Source organism: Urocitellus parryii, chromosome X (assembly GCF_045843805.1).
Source record: "Urocitellus parryii isolate mUroPar1 chromosome X, mUroPar1.hap1, whole genome shotgun sequence".
Classification (NCBI taxonomy): Eukaryota; Metazoa; Chordata; class Mammalia; order Rodentia; family Sciuridae; genus Urocitellus; species Urocitellus parryii.
In genome coordinates this window covers 6,553,522-6,575,312 of record NC_135547.1, presented here as the reverse complement: position 1 = coordinate 6,575,312, position 21,791 = coordinate 6,553,522, and the positions used below count along the sequence as shown (strand labels likewise).

Below are 21,791 nucleotides of genomic sequence, written 5' to 3'. Positions count from 1 at the left end.
AGCCTCAGCAAAAGCGAGGCACTAAGCAACTCAGTGAGACCCTGTCTCTAAATAAAATGCATAATAGGGCTGGGGATGTGTCTCAGTGGTTGAGTGCCCCTGAGTTCAATCCCCAGTACTCCCTCAAAAAATGTTGATCCACAAAGCCTACAATAGCATTAGAACTTGTGGGCTTTATTTCAGGTATGCAACATTATTTTAATATTGGAAAATATTAATATTTAACAGTTGATATACAAGAAGAAATATGGTCATGGAAATAAATAATGAAATCATTTGATAAAATCTTGCTTCTATTTTAGATTAAAACTGAAACAACAGAAAATTTGTAATAAATTATGATTAGATAAATACATCCTTTATTTAATAAAAGATATCTGTCTTAGGGCTGGGAATGTAGCTCAGTGGCGAGGGCACTTGCCTAGCATGTATGAAGCCTGAGTTTAATTCTCATTTCATATCTATCTATCTATCTATCTAAAGCTAGCATCCAACATTATACTTGATGAAAAACTAACATTCCTATTAAAGTCAAGAAAAACTAAGAATGCCTATCATTATAGTGGTTATTCACCATAGATTTAGAAGTAAGTTCTAAGTAGTGGAATGAAAGAATTAAAAGAACCATGTAAAACCACAAGAATGGGAAATTATATTCCATGTATGTATAATATGTCAATATACACTCTACTGTCATGTATATCTAAAAAGAACAAATAAAAATTTTTAAAAAGAACTATTAATATTGGAAAGAAAGGAGACAAAACTGTCTATACTTATGATAATATGATTGGCTATATGGAATAAAACTGAAGAACAATAAAACTAATGAAAATAAATTTATGGGAGTAAGTAGGTAAGAAAATATAAGAACAAAATCAAATAACTCTCTTATGTACCAGAAATCAGCTATAAAATGTGGTGAATGGATAATATTTGTTAACAACAAAATATTTATGATACCTGAAAATAAATATAAGAAAGGCACAGGATATACATAAATGCAACTATAAACTTTTACCCAGTGATATAAAAAGAGACTTGAATAAAAGGAGAAACAAAACAATAATTAGGTGAGAAAACTTAGCAAACTACCACTTCTTTCCAAATGAATCTGCATTTAACTGAATTTATGCCTAGCATGGGACACACAGTAAATAGTTTTTTTTGAAAAAATGCTTAAACAAATGAATACAATCACAGTAAAAACCTAATTAGGATTTTTTTTTGACTTGACAAAATGGTTCTAATGTTCATCTAAAAATTCTTCAGAGTTCAGAATAAAATTTTGATAAAAAAGATTAATGAAATAATTGATAGTTAAGCTTATTAAAACAGAACAATAGAAGATCAATTTTCACTGGTATTGATGCATGAACACATAAATTAGTGGAATCATAAAATGTCAAGAAACGGGTCTATATAAAAACTTAGAATGTGATGATCTTATAAATAGAAATGATGGATTTAATTTTCTTCACTTTTTTTGGTTTTATTCAAGAATTCTAGACAGAAAAGTAGGTTTTTGTTCTATTTCTTTAGCAATTTTAGCTATTATGGCTACACAGTAGCACCAACATTTTTCTTCATAGTCTCTTAGATAACTTATTTCTATTTTTCTCTAGTCATAATAACCTATTATATATTTTATGAAGATCTGAAAGAGAGGCGTTTGAAGGCTCCAAACCTAAAGATATGGTGAAAGGGAAATACTCATTACCATGACCTGATTGTTGTGTGCTATATAAATTATTGAAATATCACACTATAGAAAATATTTACAATTAATACATGCTAATCAAAAATATAAAGGATGAATTTAATAAATAGTATTAGGAAAGCTTAAAATGTATCCCTAATTAATAACATATCCCAAAATGTATAACAAATGGATTAAATATTTTAATTTTAAAAGTGAAATGTTGAAGGAACCATTAGAGTGCAGAATGTCTTCCTAAACATGACCTGAAAAGCAGAAATAACAAAAAGATTGATAGATTTTAAGAAATAATAATGAGATTGATAGATTTGATTACAAACAAAACTTGAAATTTCAGAACCTCCCATACATCATAAATCATGTAACTGACTTCCTTGAAAAAATATTTGTAACTTGTGGCAGATTAAGACTTAAGTTCCCTATTACACAATTGAATGTATGAAAGATGTAAACTTTTAACTGATGACTAAAGGTGCAAATCAAAACAAAAGGCATTTTATTTTAATTTGGCCACCAAATTAGGAAATTACAAAAGACAGGATGGAAGAATATTGGTACTTTCTTGTACTACTTGTAGAATTATACTTTGGGGTAGCTTAGTTGGAGAGTAATTTGCATATGGTCAAGAGCCAATCAATAAGAATTTATGTTAAGAACTTTTTCATAAATATCTTCATATATATATAGCTCCAGTGATAATCTGCAAACCAGTGATAATCATTGCAGTGTTCCTTATAACAGCAATAAATTGCTAACAATCTAAATGTTTTTTCATAGGGAAATAGTTAACAGTTATAATTGAGCTTTATATTGAAATACTGGGGTATTATTTTTTTAATATTTATTTTTTTAGTTATAGGTGGACACAATACCTTCATTTTTATTTTTATGTGGTGCTGAGGATCGAACCCAGTGCCTCATGCATGGTAGGTAAGCGCTCTACCTCTGAGCCACAACCCCAGCCCCATGGGGTATTATTAAAGAGAATGATAGGTAATACTGAAATGGACAAACCTTTGCTAACCTTCTATTTTATAGGAGAGAATTGTGTAAATATGGCAAAAATGTTCTTTGAAATACTGAGAAAGGAGGATGAGGAAGATTTTATTGTACCTAAGACCTTAATTTTTATCATTATATAAGGAAGCCAACATATTTGCCAAGAATTTCTGTGATTTGTTCTGATTTAGTTGGAATATATACTTTTTCAATTTATAGGCCTTTAAATGTCAGTGTTGTTTGTCAGAGGGAAGTTCACTATTATAAATCATTTCACAGGGCAATAATAGAATTTGTCAGCCTAAAGTTTAAGCATTTGTAAATTGAATACTTTCTTAGTTTCATAGGAAAGGAGAACTATATTTTGATTATTAATACCTATGATACTGTGAGATTAAAATACAATATCTGTTAGCTATTTGACTTTCCATAATTAATTTCAGCAAAGATAATTGCTGTTAAAGGGTCATTGATAGTAATGAATGCTGTATATGCTGTGATTAATAATTTTAATTTTTCTAAAGGGTTCTCAGATTCTGTGACTGCAAATGAATTAATCCTATGGAAGAATAAAGATGCTGATGGCCAATCTTTGGAAGAAACATCCACTTGGAAAGCTCTGTTGATTTTTTTCTTTCCAACAAGTAAGTTCTTATTTGACCTTTTTGTCAATGTCCTTGTTTTGAAAACAGAAAATGGATCCTGCTCTGCCCTTTGCCTTAGGCAAGATAATCTCTCTGAATCTCAATATCCTCATCTTTAAAATGAAAATATTTACCACAAAGTCTTGTGAGGGTGAATCAAGACAATTATTTGTAAGGCATTACATAAAGGTTTGCTATTCTTCACAAAATATATTTCCTTCACGAATACCTAAAGCTTTCACAATTTACCTGAATAGCATTGCCAGAAATTTAGTCATTGACTCAGTATTGTGAAGTTGATGTTGTCTGTGGCATTAAACAGAATATTGTGTGGCTTTGATGTTTTGAAGTATAACAGATGTTTTCCCATCTGTTTTAATGATAAAAAGTACAGGTTTCAAGTCACATCTTCTTTTTGTGATTCTGTATGTAATGTGTTTATCAAGCACATGATAACCCTTGAGAATTATTAACTACAAATAAACATGTTTCTTTTTGTATAACATGTGGTGCACTTTCAAGCAGAAGCTTCACATAAATTGACCTGTGTGAATTGCAAACATCAAGCTTTTATTAAGAATAGTGCAGAATTTATTCTAACAAAATTTGATGTATGTTTATGAGCACAAATTGATATCCACTGTTTAATTTCAGACCCTACCACCGAATTCTATGACCTTGCATAAATCTTTTCCTGTTTCCATATACTGCTTCCATTAAGTTCAAAATAGTCATTAAAATACCTACTATCAATGAGAATAGCAGAATAATTGAGTTCTTTAAAATAAATTAAAATACTGGAATGGTCAAATTGAGTGAAAAAATGAAAAACTGGGAAGGTGTTAATGTTATGTAGGCTAAAAGAATGTTTTACTGAGTGCCAAAGTTGGTCATAAATAACAAAAGACAATTTACACTTTAGAGCTTATGTAAACTGTCACATATTCATAATAGCTATAATATACAAACACTGAAACTATATTTTAAAAGTTATTTGCACTTCCCCCAAATTTCTCTTAACCTGATAAAATTAATTGAGATAAAATCATTTTTTATGGAATAATTTTTTCAACAAAATCAAATTGTTTCCTTTTTTAGAAGCATCTGATCTACACTGATTCAAATCTTGAGTGATTAAATATTTATAAAATGTACATATTATCTTGTTTGAAAAGAATAACTAAAAATAGCTAATGGAGAGCATTTTGAATGTTTCAACACAAAGAATTGATAAATGTTTAAAGTGATGGATATATCAGTTACCCTCATCTCATCAACACACACTGTATACATGTATCAAATATCACACCAGTACTCTATAAATATGTATAATTAATATGTGTCAGTTAAAAATAAAAAATAATAACTACATGTTCATAAAATGTGAACTATTTTAATCAATTTGTTTCCTCCTCTATGTAACTGGAGATAAACACTCTTACTGTTCAAGCATTAAAAATAGCCTTGTTTGCCATTGGGCTGTTGTTTGCAAAATATTCATCTTTTAAAGATTAAAATGATAACCTTGAGACAGACTGGTAAGGAAGCTTTAGAGGTCATCTGATCCTTCTTCCTCTTAGACAAAATTACATATTTAAAAGTGATAAAATAGCTTTACTCTTTCTTTAAAAGTTTGACACTGTTTGTCTTTGATATGCATTTTCAGTGTTACTTAGGATGTGAGGAAGCCATAAAAATTAAATATGTCTTAATAAGTGAGCAATACATTAGAGCAAAATTGCTCTGTTCTTTAAAATTACAAGTGTCTCTTATTTAGTCTGAAAGTTAATTTTAATATCTAGCAAAGTCCATCAGATGCAATTTAATTATAAAATAATAGAAGTTCAGCATTAGAAGGGACTTAGAGATTATCTAGTCCAGTATCTACTATGATTTAAACCCTCTTTTTAGCATTCCTGGAAAGTAGTATTTATACAATGCTAATAATGGTGAGAAACTCAGGATGAAGGCATTCTATCCCATCTCTAACTAGATCCTGACTGTTGTCACCCTTTCCTGGGTTTCTGACATTAGAACTCAGTGGGGTATTCCAGATGAAGTCCAACTTGGGGAGAGGAGAGTTATTGTGGGCCTAGCAGAACTGAAGATTGCTTAGAGTATATAACAGTAGGATAAACTTATATATCTAAAATGTCTAGAAAATGAATATCCAGGTCAATTGGTAATACATTAAGTTATTAACCTTGTAGAATTTACTGTGGTCCTTTATTTCCTTATTTTTAAAATGGAGATTATAAAACTTAGTTTGGGAATTTGTTGTGAAGTTTAGTAGTAAAGCAAGGTGTCTGTCCAAAGATGTGCTTAATGAATGGTATCCATTATTATTTTTATCTTAACTTCAGGAATTGCCAGTCTTTAAAGAAAAAGAATATAATAAAATGTATTGAGAGGTTAAAATATACTTAAAACAATTTAATTGTTCTTTACTGATGTTTTAGAATGATTATAAAATATTTGTTTTTTCTTTAAAGCCTGTAATAGTTGAACAAAAGATTGAACTGAATCTATTTTTGCCTTAAAACATACCTTAATGTATATATTAATGTATAATTTTGTTTGGTATATGTCTATTTATTTAATATATGTATAACATATTTAATATATGTTTAATTTATGTATTAATGTAAATCTTTGATGTATGTTTTTCTTTTTTTTGTTTTGTTTGGTATTAGGGATTGAACCCAGGGGTGCTTAACCACTAAGCCATATATCCAGCCCTTTTCACTTTTATTTTTTGCTTTTCTTTTTGAATAAAAATATGATGTTGGCTCTTTTAAGTTATTTCTTTTTTAATGTAGTATGTTGTTTTAAAAATTAGCTGTTTGAGCTTGAAAACTTTTAATTTTAGATATACATTATTTTTTTAAAAAATATTTATTCTTAAGTTTTAGGTGGACACAAAATCTTTATTTTACATTTTTTGTGGTGCTGAGGATCAAACCCAGTGCCTCGAGCATGCTAGGTGAGCGCTCTACCACTGAGCTACAACCCCAGCCCAGTACATGAATTTTTTTACAGTTGCATGGAACCTTGGTGTTTATGACCAAAACTGCTGCTTTTTTTAAAGTTATAGAATCATAACTTAAGGGTAAATGGAAGAATATTAAAATATATTATAGTGCCTGTATGATAAGTGTACACAAATGTTGGTCAATACCAGTGAAATCACTTACCTTACTCTTTCACAATAAAACATATGAATTTTACTTATTGATGCATTCAGTGAGTTACTGTAGCTTAGTAAAATTAAGTAAGAAGTTGTCTGTGACATTGTCTTAATGGAGTATTAACTTTAAGGGCATTTGGCTTGTGATTTAGATCATTATGTGTTATATTTTTATTACTACCACTCAGTTCATAATTTATATTTCCTTTTTTTTTTTCTCTTTGTTACTGGGGATTGAACCCAGGGGCACTTAACCACTGAGCCACCACCCTGGCTCTTTTAAAAATATTTTATTTAGAGAAAGGATCTCTCTGAATTGCTTAGGGACTTGCTAAGTTGCTGAGGCTGACCCTGAACTTACAATCCTCTTGCCTCAGCCTCCTTAGCCACTTGGATTACAGTTATACACCACCATGACTGGTTTCCTATATTTTTTTTAAAAAACTGCCTTACCAATGATTTGTTGACAATTTGTATTTTTCTTCATTACATCTACAATTAGAAATGTGATGTTAGCTAGGAATGGTGGTACATGCCGGTGATCCCAGTGACTCAGGAGACTGAGGTAGGAGGATCTTAAGTTCAAGGCCAGCCTCAAAAACTGAAAGAGGCCCTGAGCAACTTAGTGAGACCCTGTCTCAAAATAAAAAAAAAAAAATTAAAGAGGACTGGGAATGTATTCAGTGGTAAAGTGCAGTGTTCCATCCCCAGTAGTAGTATAATAGTAGTAGTAGTAATGTGATGTTAAGTAACTCTGATAATTTTTCTTATTTTCTCGTTTAACTCTTATTTTTCAGCATTCATTTGTATTTGTATATGTCATCCAATTTTTCAAAATATACCAGCTTATGTTTTTCTTTTTCCTTTATTTAATTGTTTAAATGGGGAAAGTGCTTACTAACTATGTTGAATTCTCTTTTTTGTATTTCTGTATTTTTTCCAATCTTATTTCTGTATTTCTGTTTTGAAAAGCATGCATTGTAAAGGAGAATCAAGAAGTAAAGCCTTGTAAAGAACTGGAGAATCTTAATGAGACTGAATGTTTGAGATACAAGTGCTGTTTTTCATCATCAGGGATCAAGGACTTGAGTTGTTTTACCCCATTAACAGATAGTAAGTTCATCCCAATTCATTTATTTTATTTATGTTTTTAAATTGAATAAACATTTCACAATGGTGTAAGTTCACATTTGGATCTCCAAGCTTAACACTTGAAGAGACCTCCCAGCCCTAGAGCAATGCTGTCATTAAAAAGTCCTGAGGTAGTCAGGAGTATTCATGCACAGTTTCTGCTTAGCTCCTGGATGGTGACTATCACCATTCAAAATCAGTCTCATTTTTGCTTTTGCTTTAATCATTCTCTGCCTTTTGACTCAAGTGTTCTAGGCTCTATTATGCATAACACTCAATGCCTGGGAGATAGTACTGTAGGGGTAGAAAGGGGATGATACCTTTCATGCTCATCTTAAAGGGTCATGGATGATACCCCTGTAGCAAAAGACAGATTAATAAAAGAAAATCATAAAGAAGTTTATTTGATAAATAGTTTTATGAGACACCGGAACCATCAGGTTAAAGATCCAAAGGTGCAGGGTGAGTGATACAATTTTATATTTACATTCCATGATGCATGGACAACCATGTAGAAATAAGTTGGACAAAAATAGTATGATCTAATTCTAACAAACTAGGTGGAGAAATCCAGTGAGTCCTGTTCATATTGTTCTTGATCTCTGTGCAGCATTTCTTCATCACCAGTATGGGGCAGGGCCCTTTCTGAAATTAGACAAATTAGGTCATAGAATTTCTTTATGGTTAACTCCAAGGAAGAAAGGTGGGGAAGATAAGAGTATTATTTTAGGCATATATCTTATTTTGGATAAAAGGAATTCTAGTTTCTATGACCTGTTTTAGGGAAGAGAAAGTGTAGTTTTTATGCCTTTTCTTTGAGAGAGGTTAAGTGGAGCAGGATATAGGAGCACAGGAAGAGGTCAGAAAGAAACTCTGCTTCTGAGTCCTTTATTTTGGTTTATCATTTTCTGAGTCCCAACAATATCAATTGGCATGCCTTAACTTTCCTTTTCCTAGCTTTTTTTTCCTGAGTAGAATTTTTCCCATTTATGTTGTTTTCAATATCTCAGCATGAAGCAGTAGACTCAAATGTTTCTTGTTAAGGTATGTTTATTAGCTTTTCTTTGTTCTATTGTTTTTGAGTTATGTTCTTAATTTTTTTTCTAAAGTTTTGAGAGCTAGACCATCTGTTTTTATTACCTTTACTTGGATAGTGGGGACATATTATCAGTTGGTCCCATGATGAATGGATTTGATGTGATGGAATACTAACAAGCACTATGAAAAGGATGCATGCAAAACAATAACTTACGTTAATATAATCTCTATTCAATTTACAGCTCTTTGTTGGATATCTAGTATTAATAATGAAAACTAAAGCCTGATCATGAATATAGTGTTATAACTTTCACAATGTCACATGGTATTTATAATTCATTCATTAATTTGGTCTTTATGTTTGTGTGAAGAGACATTTGGTTCTTTTAGAGGAAAAAATTGAACCGTGTCTTACAATTCCCCAATCACATTAGAAGGAACTTCCCAATGAATATGAGACTAAATTATGCTTATTCACCTGCAAATTCTTGATTCCTTATTTAATTTAATATTTTGTAATTTTGAAGTAAACATTTAAGAAGCCATTTCTTTACCAAGTTAACCGTTCATAGATTAATTTTCTCCTCAAGTGCTCTGGGATGTATAACATATGGCCACAGGAAAAAAAGCTCACTTAGGGACAAAAGAGATATATACTATGCATTATTATAATCTGTTAACAAAAACAGTAGGATCATTTTGCTAAGGTATTCATCAGGGGCAGCATATTGAAAATGCTGCCTTGAATTGCATTTCAAGAACATTTCTTAAACTCTTGCAGCTTCTAGATTCATAAGGATATTTACCTGTTATATAAGAATACCTCCTTATTTTACTTTATTAAATAATAATTTTATAAAGACTTTATGAAAGAACCCAAATTTGCTTCTCTTGCTTAAGTCCTAAAAGTAACAGGATATAATTAAACCAACAGAGCCTACACAGATGGTCCGGATGTTTGGGCTTGGTGTGATCAGCATGATCACCCTGGGATGTCTGCCCATTTATTGCTGCTCTCTTTGCCAGAGGAGGTAGGCAAACATAAACTTTTATTCGTGAATTGCTAAGTAAATGTGAATTTTTGTGTATAGGCATATTTATTTAGATGCTTCAGAAATACAGCAATTATGTTTGAGTTCCTTTTGTTTAAAGGAAATATGTTGGGGAAAAACTTAAAAAAGTAGAGTTAACATGATATTTTTTAAAAAAACATGTTATTTTTCCACAAATTCAAGACATTTTCTTGCATAGGGTCTATTCATTCCCTTGTCCAACAACATAAAGGAAATAATACATTGGCAAGCTGGAGGTGTGTGGAATGGGAGTATTAGTTCCCAAAGCACAGTGATTTCTGGAATGGTTTGTAAATTAAGTCATCTGCAATTGGTCTTTAATGGTCATCTACCATTGGATTTCAAAGCCTTGTTCTGTCTTCAATCAAGCAAAACTGTACTAGATTTCCTCTTAGTGTATCATAAGAAATTCCAGTGGGCTACTAGCACAGTGTTTCCAAATTTGTTTATTTTTAATAGCTCCCCACCTACTGGGACAGAGTGGGTATGGAGTATCAGAGCAGAGCCCGGGCTAGGGTAAGAATTATGCAGTATTTAGAGCACAGACATTAATAGGAAACAACTCCTTCTCACGTATGTGCAACTCTTCTCACGTAGAGGCAGTATTGTCATGACCCTGAGAGTAAGTACTTCCTTAAATTCTCAGGAAAATTACATATTGAAGATTAAGCATATTTGATGTTTTTATTCAAGTTAATGAGACAATAGTATCTGCATTCTCAAAAAATTTGGTTAAGATTTCACTGGAAGATTTAGACTACACACCTGTTCCCTTACTTTCCATAAAGATCATCAAGTTTTGGTTACATTACCATAACAGACTATTTTGAATCTACTGTTGGGTCACAGTATTTCAAATTCTCTAGCTTGCATGTGACAATCAATTCTTTGCGCAGATTTTGCTTAGCTTCCTACTCTGAGCTGGTAATGGCTATTCCTTGGCCTTTCTCATTTTTTTTCCAAGATAATTGGGTGTAAGAATGGAGTTTTTTTTTTAACCCCTACTTCTCTTCAAAGCTTAGTTTCATATAAAATAGCCCATGATGAAAATGAAATATTTGCTAGAATTTGGTGGTTAGGATTATGCCATATAGTGTATTGGGGAAAATAAGCATGACATACTATTTCATTCCAGTTCCTCTCTTAGTCCTCCACCAATGAATTTTATGAGATATACAAGTCTGCAGGATTTTTTTTCTTTGAAATGAAATCCAAAGGATTATCCCCTGATATGAATATATTGTACTTTTTCTATGTAATATATATATTTGAGAAACATGAATAGTGAATATGTAAGTGGATTGAACACCATGTGTTTTGCTCTATGTTTTATTTACTTTACTCTTTTGTGTGAGACCAATATGCTATCATCCTAAGCTAGCCCCAGGGCCAGTGGTCACTTTTGGCTTGATATTTAGCTGAGTTTCCAGGAACAATGGTAGAGGGTGGATGGGACACTGTCAGCTTTTCCTGGTAAGCTGATTTTAGAAGCAAGGACAATAATTGTGTGAGAATGGAAATCCCATTCCTGATACCAGGTAAGGAGCTAAATAGATACCAAAGGCTGCTAACTCCCCTTTTGGGGGACAAAATATCACCTTAGAAAGCTCTGATTAACTCACTTTCTGTTCTCCATTTCAAAGAATAAGGAGGTAAACAAACTATTAGAGAAGAAAAAAATAAATGATTCTATAAAAGGGAAATAGATACAGCAGTAAAATCAATATGTAGCAATCTAAGAAGGAAAAGAAAGAAGCCAAATACAGTTGTTTATCTAAATCACTGGAACTAAAAGCCAAATACAGATCTGCAGTAACATGATACTGGCCTTTTCTCTAAGAATCTTTTGCTTTTTCTGCATTGGAAGTTATCCTTATGTTCTTCCTTCTGGGTTCTGTCTTAATACATTAAATACTTGAGAATTCCTTGAGGAATTCTCTCTTAGCCTTCAGTTGCAAGCAAAAACATAGAAGGTTTGACATTCCCCCACTTCTGCAATTTTGATAGTGACTTTTTTTATAGACTACCTAAGGAACTAACATCTGGCAAAGTTGGGGATGTGAACAATTAGAAGTAATCTATTCAAGTAGAAGAAGTGAAAGCAGTTCAGGTGAAAAGGATGATCACTCCCCAGAGCCAAATGTACTTCATTCTTTTGGTGCCTCATTCATGCTTTCCTCAGTTGACTATGATCCATTCAGTATTTACTTGTGCTAGATAGATGGAGGATACAGGAACATCTTATAGGCCCTACTTTTAAGGATCTTAAAATCATCCTAAAACAAATCTCAAATATGACACATTTAATTAACAACATAAAGTAGAATATAATTAAGGAATGAAAAGAGTGCTAGAAATAACTTATAAAAGGTTTGAAGCAGTGGGGAGCAGGGTCAGTGGGAGAGGGCAGGGCAGGTTCCATGGTAGAGGTGCCATTTGAGGTGTTTTTTTTTTTAAATTTGCTCTTTTTATATACACAAGACAGTAGAGTATATTTTGACATATTATACATACATAGAGTATAACTTATTATAATTAGGATTCCATTCTTATGGTTGTACATGATGAGTTTTTAAAGGGAGGACAAAGACTCTTTCCATAGAATTCATTACCTACAGATAGATTTGATCTCGTTTCCTTAACTGCTTGTCATTTCTTCCATTTTTCTTTTCTTTTTTTTTTTTTTTTGTACTCAGAATTGAATACAGGGATGCTTTACCACTGAGCTGTGTCCCCAGTCTCCCTCCCCCTTTTGAGACAGGGTACATCTAAGTTGCTGAGGCTGGCCTCAAACTTGTGATTCACCTACCTCAGCCTCTCCATTCTCTCAGATTACAGGCATCCACCACTGTTCCCTGCACTGTTTATCATTTCTAAGAAGAGGTGGTTTAACATTTTCCCTGGAATAATCTATAGCTGAATCTCTAATTTACTTTTGCTAGACTTGAACTTAGATGTTGTATGAACCAGGTGCACAAAAAAATTCAAGCTAGCTTGAAATGGTTGCACATGAACAACAAGGGAGGGGAGAGCATAAGTGAAAAACCAGTATTTGCTACAGGTAGTCTTACTAAACTTGCATATTAGATGTGTTTTGAAGTTCATTGCATCCTCAAGGTTATGGAAGATCTATTTTTATCCTCATTAATAGGGATCAGAAGCATCATTAGGTTTAAGTATCATTGATGTGCTTAAGACTTATTTAGAGGAGAAGGAGGGAAAAGATCAAGTTGATGGGGACAAAAGGAAGCATAGGAGGGGGGTTCTAGGGAGAGAGAGGAGGAGGGTAGCTGAATTGTTTGCATTACAGTAATAGAATGCCAGTGATGGTGGCTTCAAGGGCTAAATTTACTTTATAATCTTTTTCTGTTCTTAAAGTTTAAGTCTGTGTTCAACTGCCAGTTAAACAACTGCATATTAAATAGTGATAGGATACTTGAACATTTACATAACTTAGGTAAGATGAGAAAAATATTTATTAAATTCAGATGAAATGCATTTTCATGTTGTTCTTTCTGTGAGATTGAATTTGTAACTCTGAATTATGAAATTTCAGAACTAAATCTAAAAATTGAAAACTATATTTTGCCAACTAAGAAAAAGCCATTTTTATAAGATTGTTGATTATCTGATACACAGGTGATGTAAAAAACATATTCTCTATTATACTTTCAATGTTGCTACTTTCCAGATGGTTATTATTGAAAATTTTTATGTTTAGACAAATCCTGTTGCATGATTCTCTGTATTATAATATGGTCTTCATTTTGCACATAGTCTTACTGCCACTTATTTTCTTAGAATGGGAGTTAAAGAATTGGGAATAAATGTGTTAAAAATTGCCTAAAATCATCACCCATTGAATTTAACAAAATAGACATTTACATTTTTGAAAGCCCATATTTGTATGTTTTATTATATTGTATAACATAATTAGTAATGTTTTTCTTAATTATTTTAGTTGTAGTTGAACACAATACCTTTCATTTTATTTATTTATTTATTGTGGTGCTGAAGATCAAACCCAGCACCTCGAATATACTAGAGCACTCTGCTGCTGAGCCATAACCCCAGCCCCAGTAAAGCTCTTTTGAAAAGCTTATCCAGTAATTAGCCAACTGCTGGAAAGTTTGAAGTTCCTAGGATTATACATATATTAATTTAGAGAAAGGAAATAAAATCTATAAATTTTAAAAATATGACTATGCTCTAAGTACTTTGATAAAATTATGTCAGATGAGAATGTGAGTGAACTCAAATGCTCTTCTAACGTCACTATAGATTTGAAATATGTATAAAGCCAGTTCTTCTTGGACTCTGTTCAAGCTAATTTAGTTATTAAAATAATAAGAGAACTTTATTATATGTGGATTATATGACTTAGGTATTCCTATGCAAGGTCTCCCAGGGCAGCATTTTAGAGAATTCTGAAACAGAAGGTATTATTGAAAAGAACAGTGTCTTGCCAAGTAACTAAAAACTTTATTGCAGAATGCAGTGGCCTTTTTGCTGAATTCCTGTTCAACTTGACCTTTTTTGTCAAATAATACATCATTGACTGTTCCCTTCTTGAGCTATCCTCCCTTGGAATTCATTATGCCTTACTATTCTGATCCATTTCAGTGTGGTCTTCTTCCCCTTGCAACTGTGGTTGTTTTCCAAATCTTTGCTCTCATTTATAAGAAGATGTAATAGAAAGAACATTTTAAGATCTGTGTTCTAATTCTGCTTTCGCTCCAATTTCATAGATAAGCTGAAACTATTTACATATCGATTTTCTAATAAAACTGGAGAATTGAATTACAGAATTTCCAAGGTCCTTTCCAAATAATCATATTCTGAGATTCTTTGGGTGAATGTCTCTTAAAATCTGAATCCTGAAGTCTTCACTTTTACTTATTCCATATTTCCAGCTGCTCTTGGGAATTACAAATTTTTTCAGCACCCTAAATGCAACACATGCAAAAGTGAACTCATCTTCCTTTTCTCCCAGATTATTTCCTCTTGAAATCTCACTGATTTCTTTAGTTTCACAGGTTATAACTTTGGAGTCATCTGTTCCTATTTCTTTTCCTTTGGCCTCAATATATATTCTGTTTGCCTAGCCTTCCTGTCATTTTTTTTTCCTTTTGAATAGGTCTGGTATTTGCCTCTTCTCCCATTTTATTTTTTAAAATATTTATTTTCTAATTGTAGTTGTAAATACCTTTATTTTATTTATTTATTTTTATGTGGTGCTGAAGATCAAACCCAGTAGGCAAGCACTCTACTGCTGAACCACAACCCCAGCCCCTCTTCTTCCATTTTATTGTCACATTTAGTACAGTCCAGGCCTTATATGCTCTCTCTGTCCTGGTAAAGTGGTTTCAGGAGAAGAGCAAAGGGGAAACCAAAGCTAGCATCTACAGTGCAAAGAGTTTGATAACTGAGGAGGGTATGTATATCCAATCCAGTGAGTAACTTTTGTCTAGGATGGGTTAGGAACTTGAATGGCTAGGAGGCAGGCCTGGAGATGTTTCCTGGTACTTAACCAAGAATGTATGGTCTTGCTTTAGGTAAAGGGGGGATGAGTAAGCCTGTTTGCCAAGCCAGTTTGGACATATATATTACTAATCTGGACCCGGATCACTAATCTGTATTACTGGTCCATCCTGCAATGTCCTCTCAGATTCATCTTTATAAAGTAGTAGTATTTAATTTCATGATGTTGTTCAATAACTTCCAATGCATTTTCATTCAAGAATGCCTGCATTCTAGGCCTCATATTAGGTATTGTGGGGGACAAAGTGGTGAATTAGATCATGGTCTGATCTCAAAGGACATATTGTCTAATAAGGGATATATTCTAATATACAAGATAGTAAGTCACAGTACACAGGAGAAGTGCAGATTAAAAACAATTAGCATATGTTTGGCCTTTTCAAGTTTGTGTAGGGTTTTCATACACATTGTCTTATTTGACCTTCAAAACTGAGAGGTGCAGGGGAGTTTAGCCTCTTGTTCAAGAATGCATAATGAGAGACTGTGGAGGTAGCTCAGTGATAGAGTGTGTGCTTAACTTGCAAGAGGCTCTGTGTTCTATCTCCCAACACCAAAAACAATTAGATACTCCAGTGTGAATAAATATTTTAAAGGATTACCTAGTGATACAGCAAGCAGTTCCAACCCAACTTTTTATTAAGTTCTTTACTTTTTCTACTATAGGAGAAAAAGTATAGATTAAAACATAACAACCTCTTCTTGCTTCATGTCAAAGAACTGTGGCTTTCAAAGCCATCTATATTAGACAATTCTATAATGCCAATAATATATTCTAACATTCTATACACAAATAATATATATATTCTAACATTCTATGCATGAACAACCCCTGGTGTATTCCAAGAAAAGTAAAGACACCATCATGGATGGGGAAAATCTTTACTTTTCTTGGAATAAACCATGGTTTATACTTGCCTCTATTCTTTTGCCCATGTTGCTCCTATTTCTTAGGATTATTCTTCTTTATCCTCTTCACTTCCTTGAATTCTTTCTGTTCTTAAAATTGCAGCTGCCACAACTCCTCTGTGAAGTGTTTTTCTACTGCTCCAGTGTTTTCTCTCTCCTTGAATCTCTTTCTGCATTTGTGTTCTAATCCACAGAACTTAGCACATAATTATCCTTTACTTCCTGTGAGTTGTTTTCTTTCTCTGGCTAATTTATGACTTCCTTGAGGACCAGGCCTCATACTCTGAGTCTAGAGTTGTGATTCTCAAATTGGAGTCTCTGAATCAGCATCATCAGCATCCCCTGGGAATTTTTTTTAAAATTATGTTCTTAGAACCCATTTCATATCTACTGAATCAGAAATTTGGGGGTGGGACCCAGCAGTCTGTTTTTTTAACAAGTGCTTCTTGTTTACATTAAACATTGACAACCCCTGGCTTCTAGACCATGTAGTAGGCAAATCAATAAATATTGATTGTAATAATATAATTAGTTGTTTCTGTGGATTTTCTGCTTATCTTTGTGAATTTGCAAATAGCAAATTAAATTGTTTCCTATTCATAAAATTGACAGTATGCTTTTAATCATCTTAAAGGATTTATATTTATATTGATGAATTAAAATTTAAGAATCATGTAAAATTATCAACCCACTAGCCAGGCACAGTGGTGTGTGTCAGTGATCCCAGCTACTTGGAAGGCTGAGGCAAGAGGATTGCTTGAGCCCAGGAATTGATGGAAGTCTGGGCAACTTGGTGAGACTCCCTTTGCAAAAAGTAAATAAACAAAAATAAAAATCAACCCAGTAGACTGGTGTTTCTCAAAATCTGGTAAATAGCTTCTATGGAAGTGACCTTGGGAATATTTAACAAAACAGACTCCTAGGCTGTACCCTAGACATTCTGATTTAGTCAGTCTGAGGTGTTCTCCTGAAATTTGTGCATTTTAAGGCTCCTAAATGAATCTGATAGGCAGCCTATTTGGAACTGCATTAGACTTTCTCTAGTTAAACTCTTCATTCATCCATTTATTCCATAAATGTTTATGGGCTCCTAATTGATCCAGACACTTTCTAGGCATTGTGTTCTTTTCTGTCTGATCATATATTTCTGTATCCTCGCTGTCCATGTTATAAGCTGTCTGAGGCTCTAGTCTCAGAGTTCCCTAATGTATTCAATTTTGTTGAATGTATTCTGAGCTCATCATTGGCTCCCCATTTTCATGTCCATATATTGAACATTGCCATTCACCAAAAATTGAACCTCTGAAATCTTAAACTTCAAAATCTTACTCTTTGACAATAGGTACTTTTGTCTTGTTGCTTTACTCTTGCTGCACCTGTTCTTTAATTCACTAGGAACTCTAGTCTCTTTAACTGTTTTTCCCTTATCTGACATCTAACATCATCTGCTTTCTTGTATCCAGCCAACTGTTACTTCAAACCATTCTTTCTAGCGCCTCCCACCACCATTTCACTGAAACCAAATCTATACCATTTCTCTGCTATTAGATCTGGGTTCCTGGGAACTCCTAGAGAGGAAAATAAGTCCTACAGATTTGTAGATCTGTATCACTAGATATTCCCAGTGGGCTCACTTAGTTTTCACAGTGACAGCCCTCTACCTGAGGTTCACAGACAACATGCTTCCTTACCATGTTGAGTGTTTCATACAATGAACCCACTCTTTGAAATGCCCTTATGCATCTCCCTACCTCTACTCTTCCTTATTTGGTTTACTCCACTCAGAGTTCAGGCCCTAGCTTATATGTCACCTTTTCTAGGAAGCTCATCCCAGACCTTCCCACACTGGGTTAGGTATCTTTCTGTTTGTCTCCTACCATTCTCTACTTACCTCTAGTTGGACTTATCTCAATGCAATATAATTATCAGCCCATACATCTGCCTTCCATTCTAAATTTTATACTTCATGAGGACAGCTCCTATGTGTTATTTAATTTTATGCATCTAATATTTAGGAGTGTGCAGTAAGTTAACCTATACTATTCAAGTGTGAGTATAGTAACTATCCTATAGGACATTTTTTATGAGAACACCTGTAGAACACAGGCCAAATCTTTTCACCGTACCTTATCCCTTTGGCATTCTCATTAGATTTTAGGATCTCAGTAATGGATGTTAGTTTTATGACTAGGTTCTACGGAAGTGACCTTGGGAATATTCTGAACCTAAAACCAAGTCTGCTGAAACCAAGACAAGTCAGTACAAAGGTTTTTTGTTTATTTTTTAAATATTTTTTTAATATTTATTTTTTAATTTTTGGTGGACACAACATCTTTATTTATTTTTATGTGGTGCTGAGGATTGAACCCAGCACCCCGTACATGTCAGGACATGTCAGGTGAGCGTGCTACCACTTGAGCTACATCCCCAGCCCTGTTTGTTTGTTTTTGTACTGAGAATTGAACCCAGGGGCTCTCAACCATTGAGCCACATCCCCAGCCCTTTTAGTTTTTTTTTTTTTTTTAATTTAGACATAGGTTCTTGCTAAGTTGCTTATGGCCTTGCTAAATTGCTGAGACTGGCTTTGAACTTGCGATCTTCCTACCTTAGCCTCCCAAGTCACTGGAATTACAAGCATGCATTATCGTGCCCAGCAGCACAAAGGGTTTTGAAGTAATAAGACTCTGTTGTGTTTTTCTTTGTTAATCAAAGTGAGATGTACACATAAAATTTAAAATAAAACCTATGTATAGGGCTGGGGTTGTGGCTCAGTGGCAGGAGTGCTTGCCTAGCATGTGTGAGGCACTGGGTTCAATTCTCAGCACCACATACAAATAAATAAAACAAAGGTCCATTGACAACTAAAAATAAATTTAAAAAAATAACCTATATATAAAGAAAATCTGGTCATTTTAATTATGGGAAGATACATTAAAGTCAGTAGTAGACTGAATTTCTTATCTAAATCATAATTTCTTATCTAAAATTCTGAATTTCAAAAAGTTCTATAAAACTAAATATTTTCCCTAATAATTTAGCAGCAAAACCTGATCTGATTTGACCTGTGATTCTTTGTAGTCATTACTTAATTCTTAAGAGTGAATATACATATATTTCATTGTAGAAACATTATTATTATTGATTATGAGTTACTTCCCAGACCCCATGGAGTGACATGTAATATTTAGTGTATCATGCCACATTACCTTTCTAAAACTTCAAAAATTGTGTGTTCTGAAATATATGTGGCCTCAAAGGACCGAGAACTGTGACATTGCTGTGGTTATTATTTTTCAAGACTATAGTCAACAAAATGGCAACATAAAGAAGCCACAAATAAATCATATAAATATATTTTTGGCTTTCATTCACTATTTCATTTATGTTTGGAGACATTTTTATGATTAATTGAGAAAAAGGTGTTTCTTCTCTCCATATCTTTCTTATCAAATGCAGCTCAGTGACAACCTAGTAATGCAGTTTTAGGGGAGAAAAGTGAGTAATACCTTGAGAGTCATCATTTCAAAGGCAGGCTTATCTACCTGCAGGCTCCATGTGATCAGAACCTGGTTGTTTTTTATAGCTAAGTAGTACTGTTAGAGTCTGGATATTCTTTTCTGTATGCTACTTAACACTGAGCTGAAGATAGGATTATTATTTATCTCTTATTACCTCTTCATAATATTATAGGCAAATCATTTTTTGGGGGGGTTCCCACCTTACCTCTGTCATGAACATTTCCATTTTTTTTCTCCTTTGCTTATGTTTAGTTCCTTAGAAAGTGAAAACTCTGTAAACAATGATCAACTAAGTTTTACTGGCAGAAGTCTAATGTTTACATTTCCTCTGTAAAGCATAAAAACACGTAAGGTAAGATTTCAGCCTAAAGATTAACAAGCTCCAAGAGGAGAAAGAGAAAGTTTAGCATGGGGTTGGGGGGAGAAATTGTATTTTAGATTTAGGCAGATCTAGATTTGATTTTATTTTTTGGTACTTGGGATTGAACCCAGGGGTGCTTAACCACTGAGAAACATCCTCAGCCCTTTTTTTGTATTTTATTTAGAGATAGGGTCTCTCTAAGTTTCTTAGGGCCTCCCTAAGTTGCTGAGGCTGACCTTGAACTTGCAATTCTTCTGCCTCAGCCTCCAGAGCTGCTGGAATTACAGGTTTGAACCACTGCATTTGGTTACATTTGATTCTTAGCTCCATAGTAGTTTGGCTAACTTGGGCAAATTGCTTTACTTACTGGTACCTTAATTTTCCCATCTGAAAAATGGGGATGATAAATAGTACCTGCCATAAAGTCATTATGAGGATTAAATGAGATCATGCACATGGAAGTTTTAGCACATAGGTAAGCTACCCTACCTGTTTTTAACTATTGTCAGATGACACTGTGGTATGATTCTATGGAAAGAGCCTGTAGACGAACATAATTATGTCCTAGTATCTCCATGTACTAGCTATGTGTGACCTTGGGTGAGTTATCTTACCTCTCTAAGACCCAGTTTAATCATTTGCAAAATAGGAAATTTGCTACATAGTTTCTAGAGTTATTGTGAGATTAAATGAGATCAAATATATAAGGTACCTAGGCAAAGTCTTGGCATATAGTAGAGTCTCAAGTGGCCTTTCACTCTCTGGCCACACAAACGCAAGGGAGTATGATTAAGGGAGTATGGTTCTGAATACCAAATGACATCAATAGTAAGAGAAAGTGCTTTGAAAAAAACAAATATTAATATAATAGGAGCCATTACTATTTAGTTTTGAAGGTCATGGGAAGGAAGAATTTCTTTAGACTAGGAGTGAAAGGGAAAGCTTCTTAGGCAAGAAAATATCTAAGCTGGGTATTTAAGGGTGGGTAACATTGATGTCAGTAGAAGGAAGCAGAATAATATTCCTCTTGTGGAGGATCAAATAATCAAAATTATGGTATATAGAGTAATAATGATAGTTACAACAATAAATATGAATGAGCCAAGTATATTACTCCTATCAGATTTATTAAATGTAATGAGTTAAAAAATCAGGTGGGAACGGGTAAAGAATTATTTTGGCAAATATCCTTTTCCTTATAACCATCTATGATTCTTCTACCACTGTTGAGAAATGTTTTTTTTTAACTTTTTAGTTGACCTTTATTTTGTTTATTTATATGTGGTGCAGAGACATAAACCACGTGCTTCACAAATGCTAGGCAAGCCCTCTGCCACTGAGCCACAACCCAGCCCCTGAGAAATATGATTTTAATTGAGCTTTTCATATTACAGCAAATGGGCCAATCCTTTACGAAAGAAGGTCAACAGAATGTTGAAGGGTCTTAAGAAACAAAGAAACAAACTGAAGTCTGATGCTGAAATGTTAGGGACAGCAATGGAAGATGAGGAAGGTGATGAGAAGGAACAGGAGACCAAAGGTAATCAATTCATAGTAGGACATAAAGTTGAAGCACTCAATCTCTGATTCTTGTGAATTTTCTATTTCTACCATCATTTTGGTTTGCCCAACATTTTTATCCCACAAATGTTTGGGCTGCAAGAGGGTCAGCT

At 33.4% G+C, this 21,791-nt stretch overlaps 1 protein-coding gene across 1 annotated transcript in view; it reads left to right on the top strand.

Moving 5' to 3' along the window:
* Fmr1nb (FMR1 neighbor) overlaps positions 1-21,791 on the top strand; it is a 53,742-nt gene that overhangs the window by 11,190 nt on the left and 20,761 nt on the right. The window contains exons 2-5 of the mRNA XM_077794012.1: positions 3,244-3,363; positions 7,523-7,663; positions 9,654-9,750; positions 21,513-21,658. Coding sequence (XP_077650138.1) covers positions 3,244-3,363; positions 7,523-7,663; positions 9,654-9,750; positions 21,513-21,658 — 504 coding nt within the window. The remainder of the gene's footprint in view (positions 1-3,243; positions 3,364-7,522; positions 7,664-9,653; positions 9,751-21,512; positions 21,659-21,791) is intronic.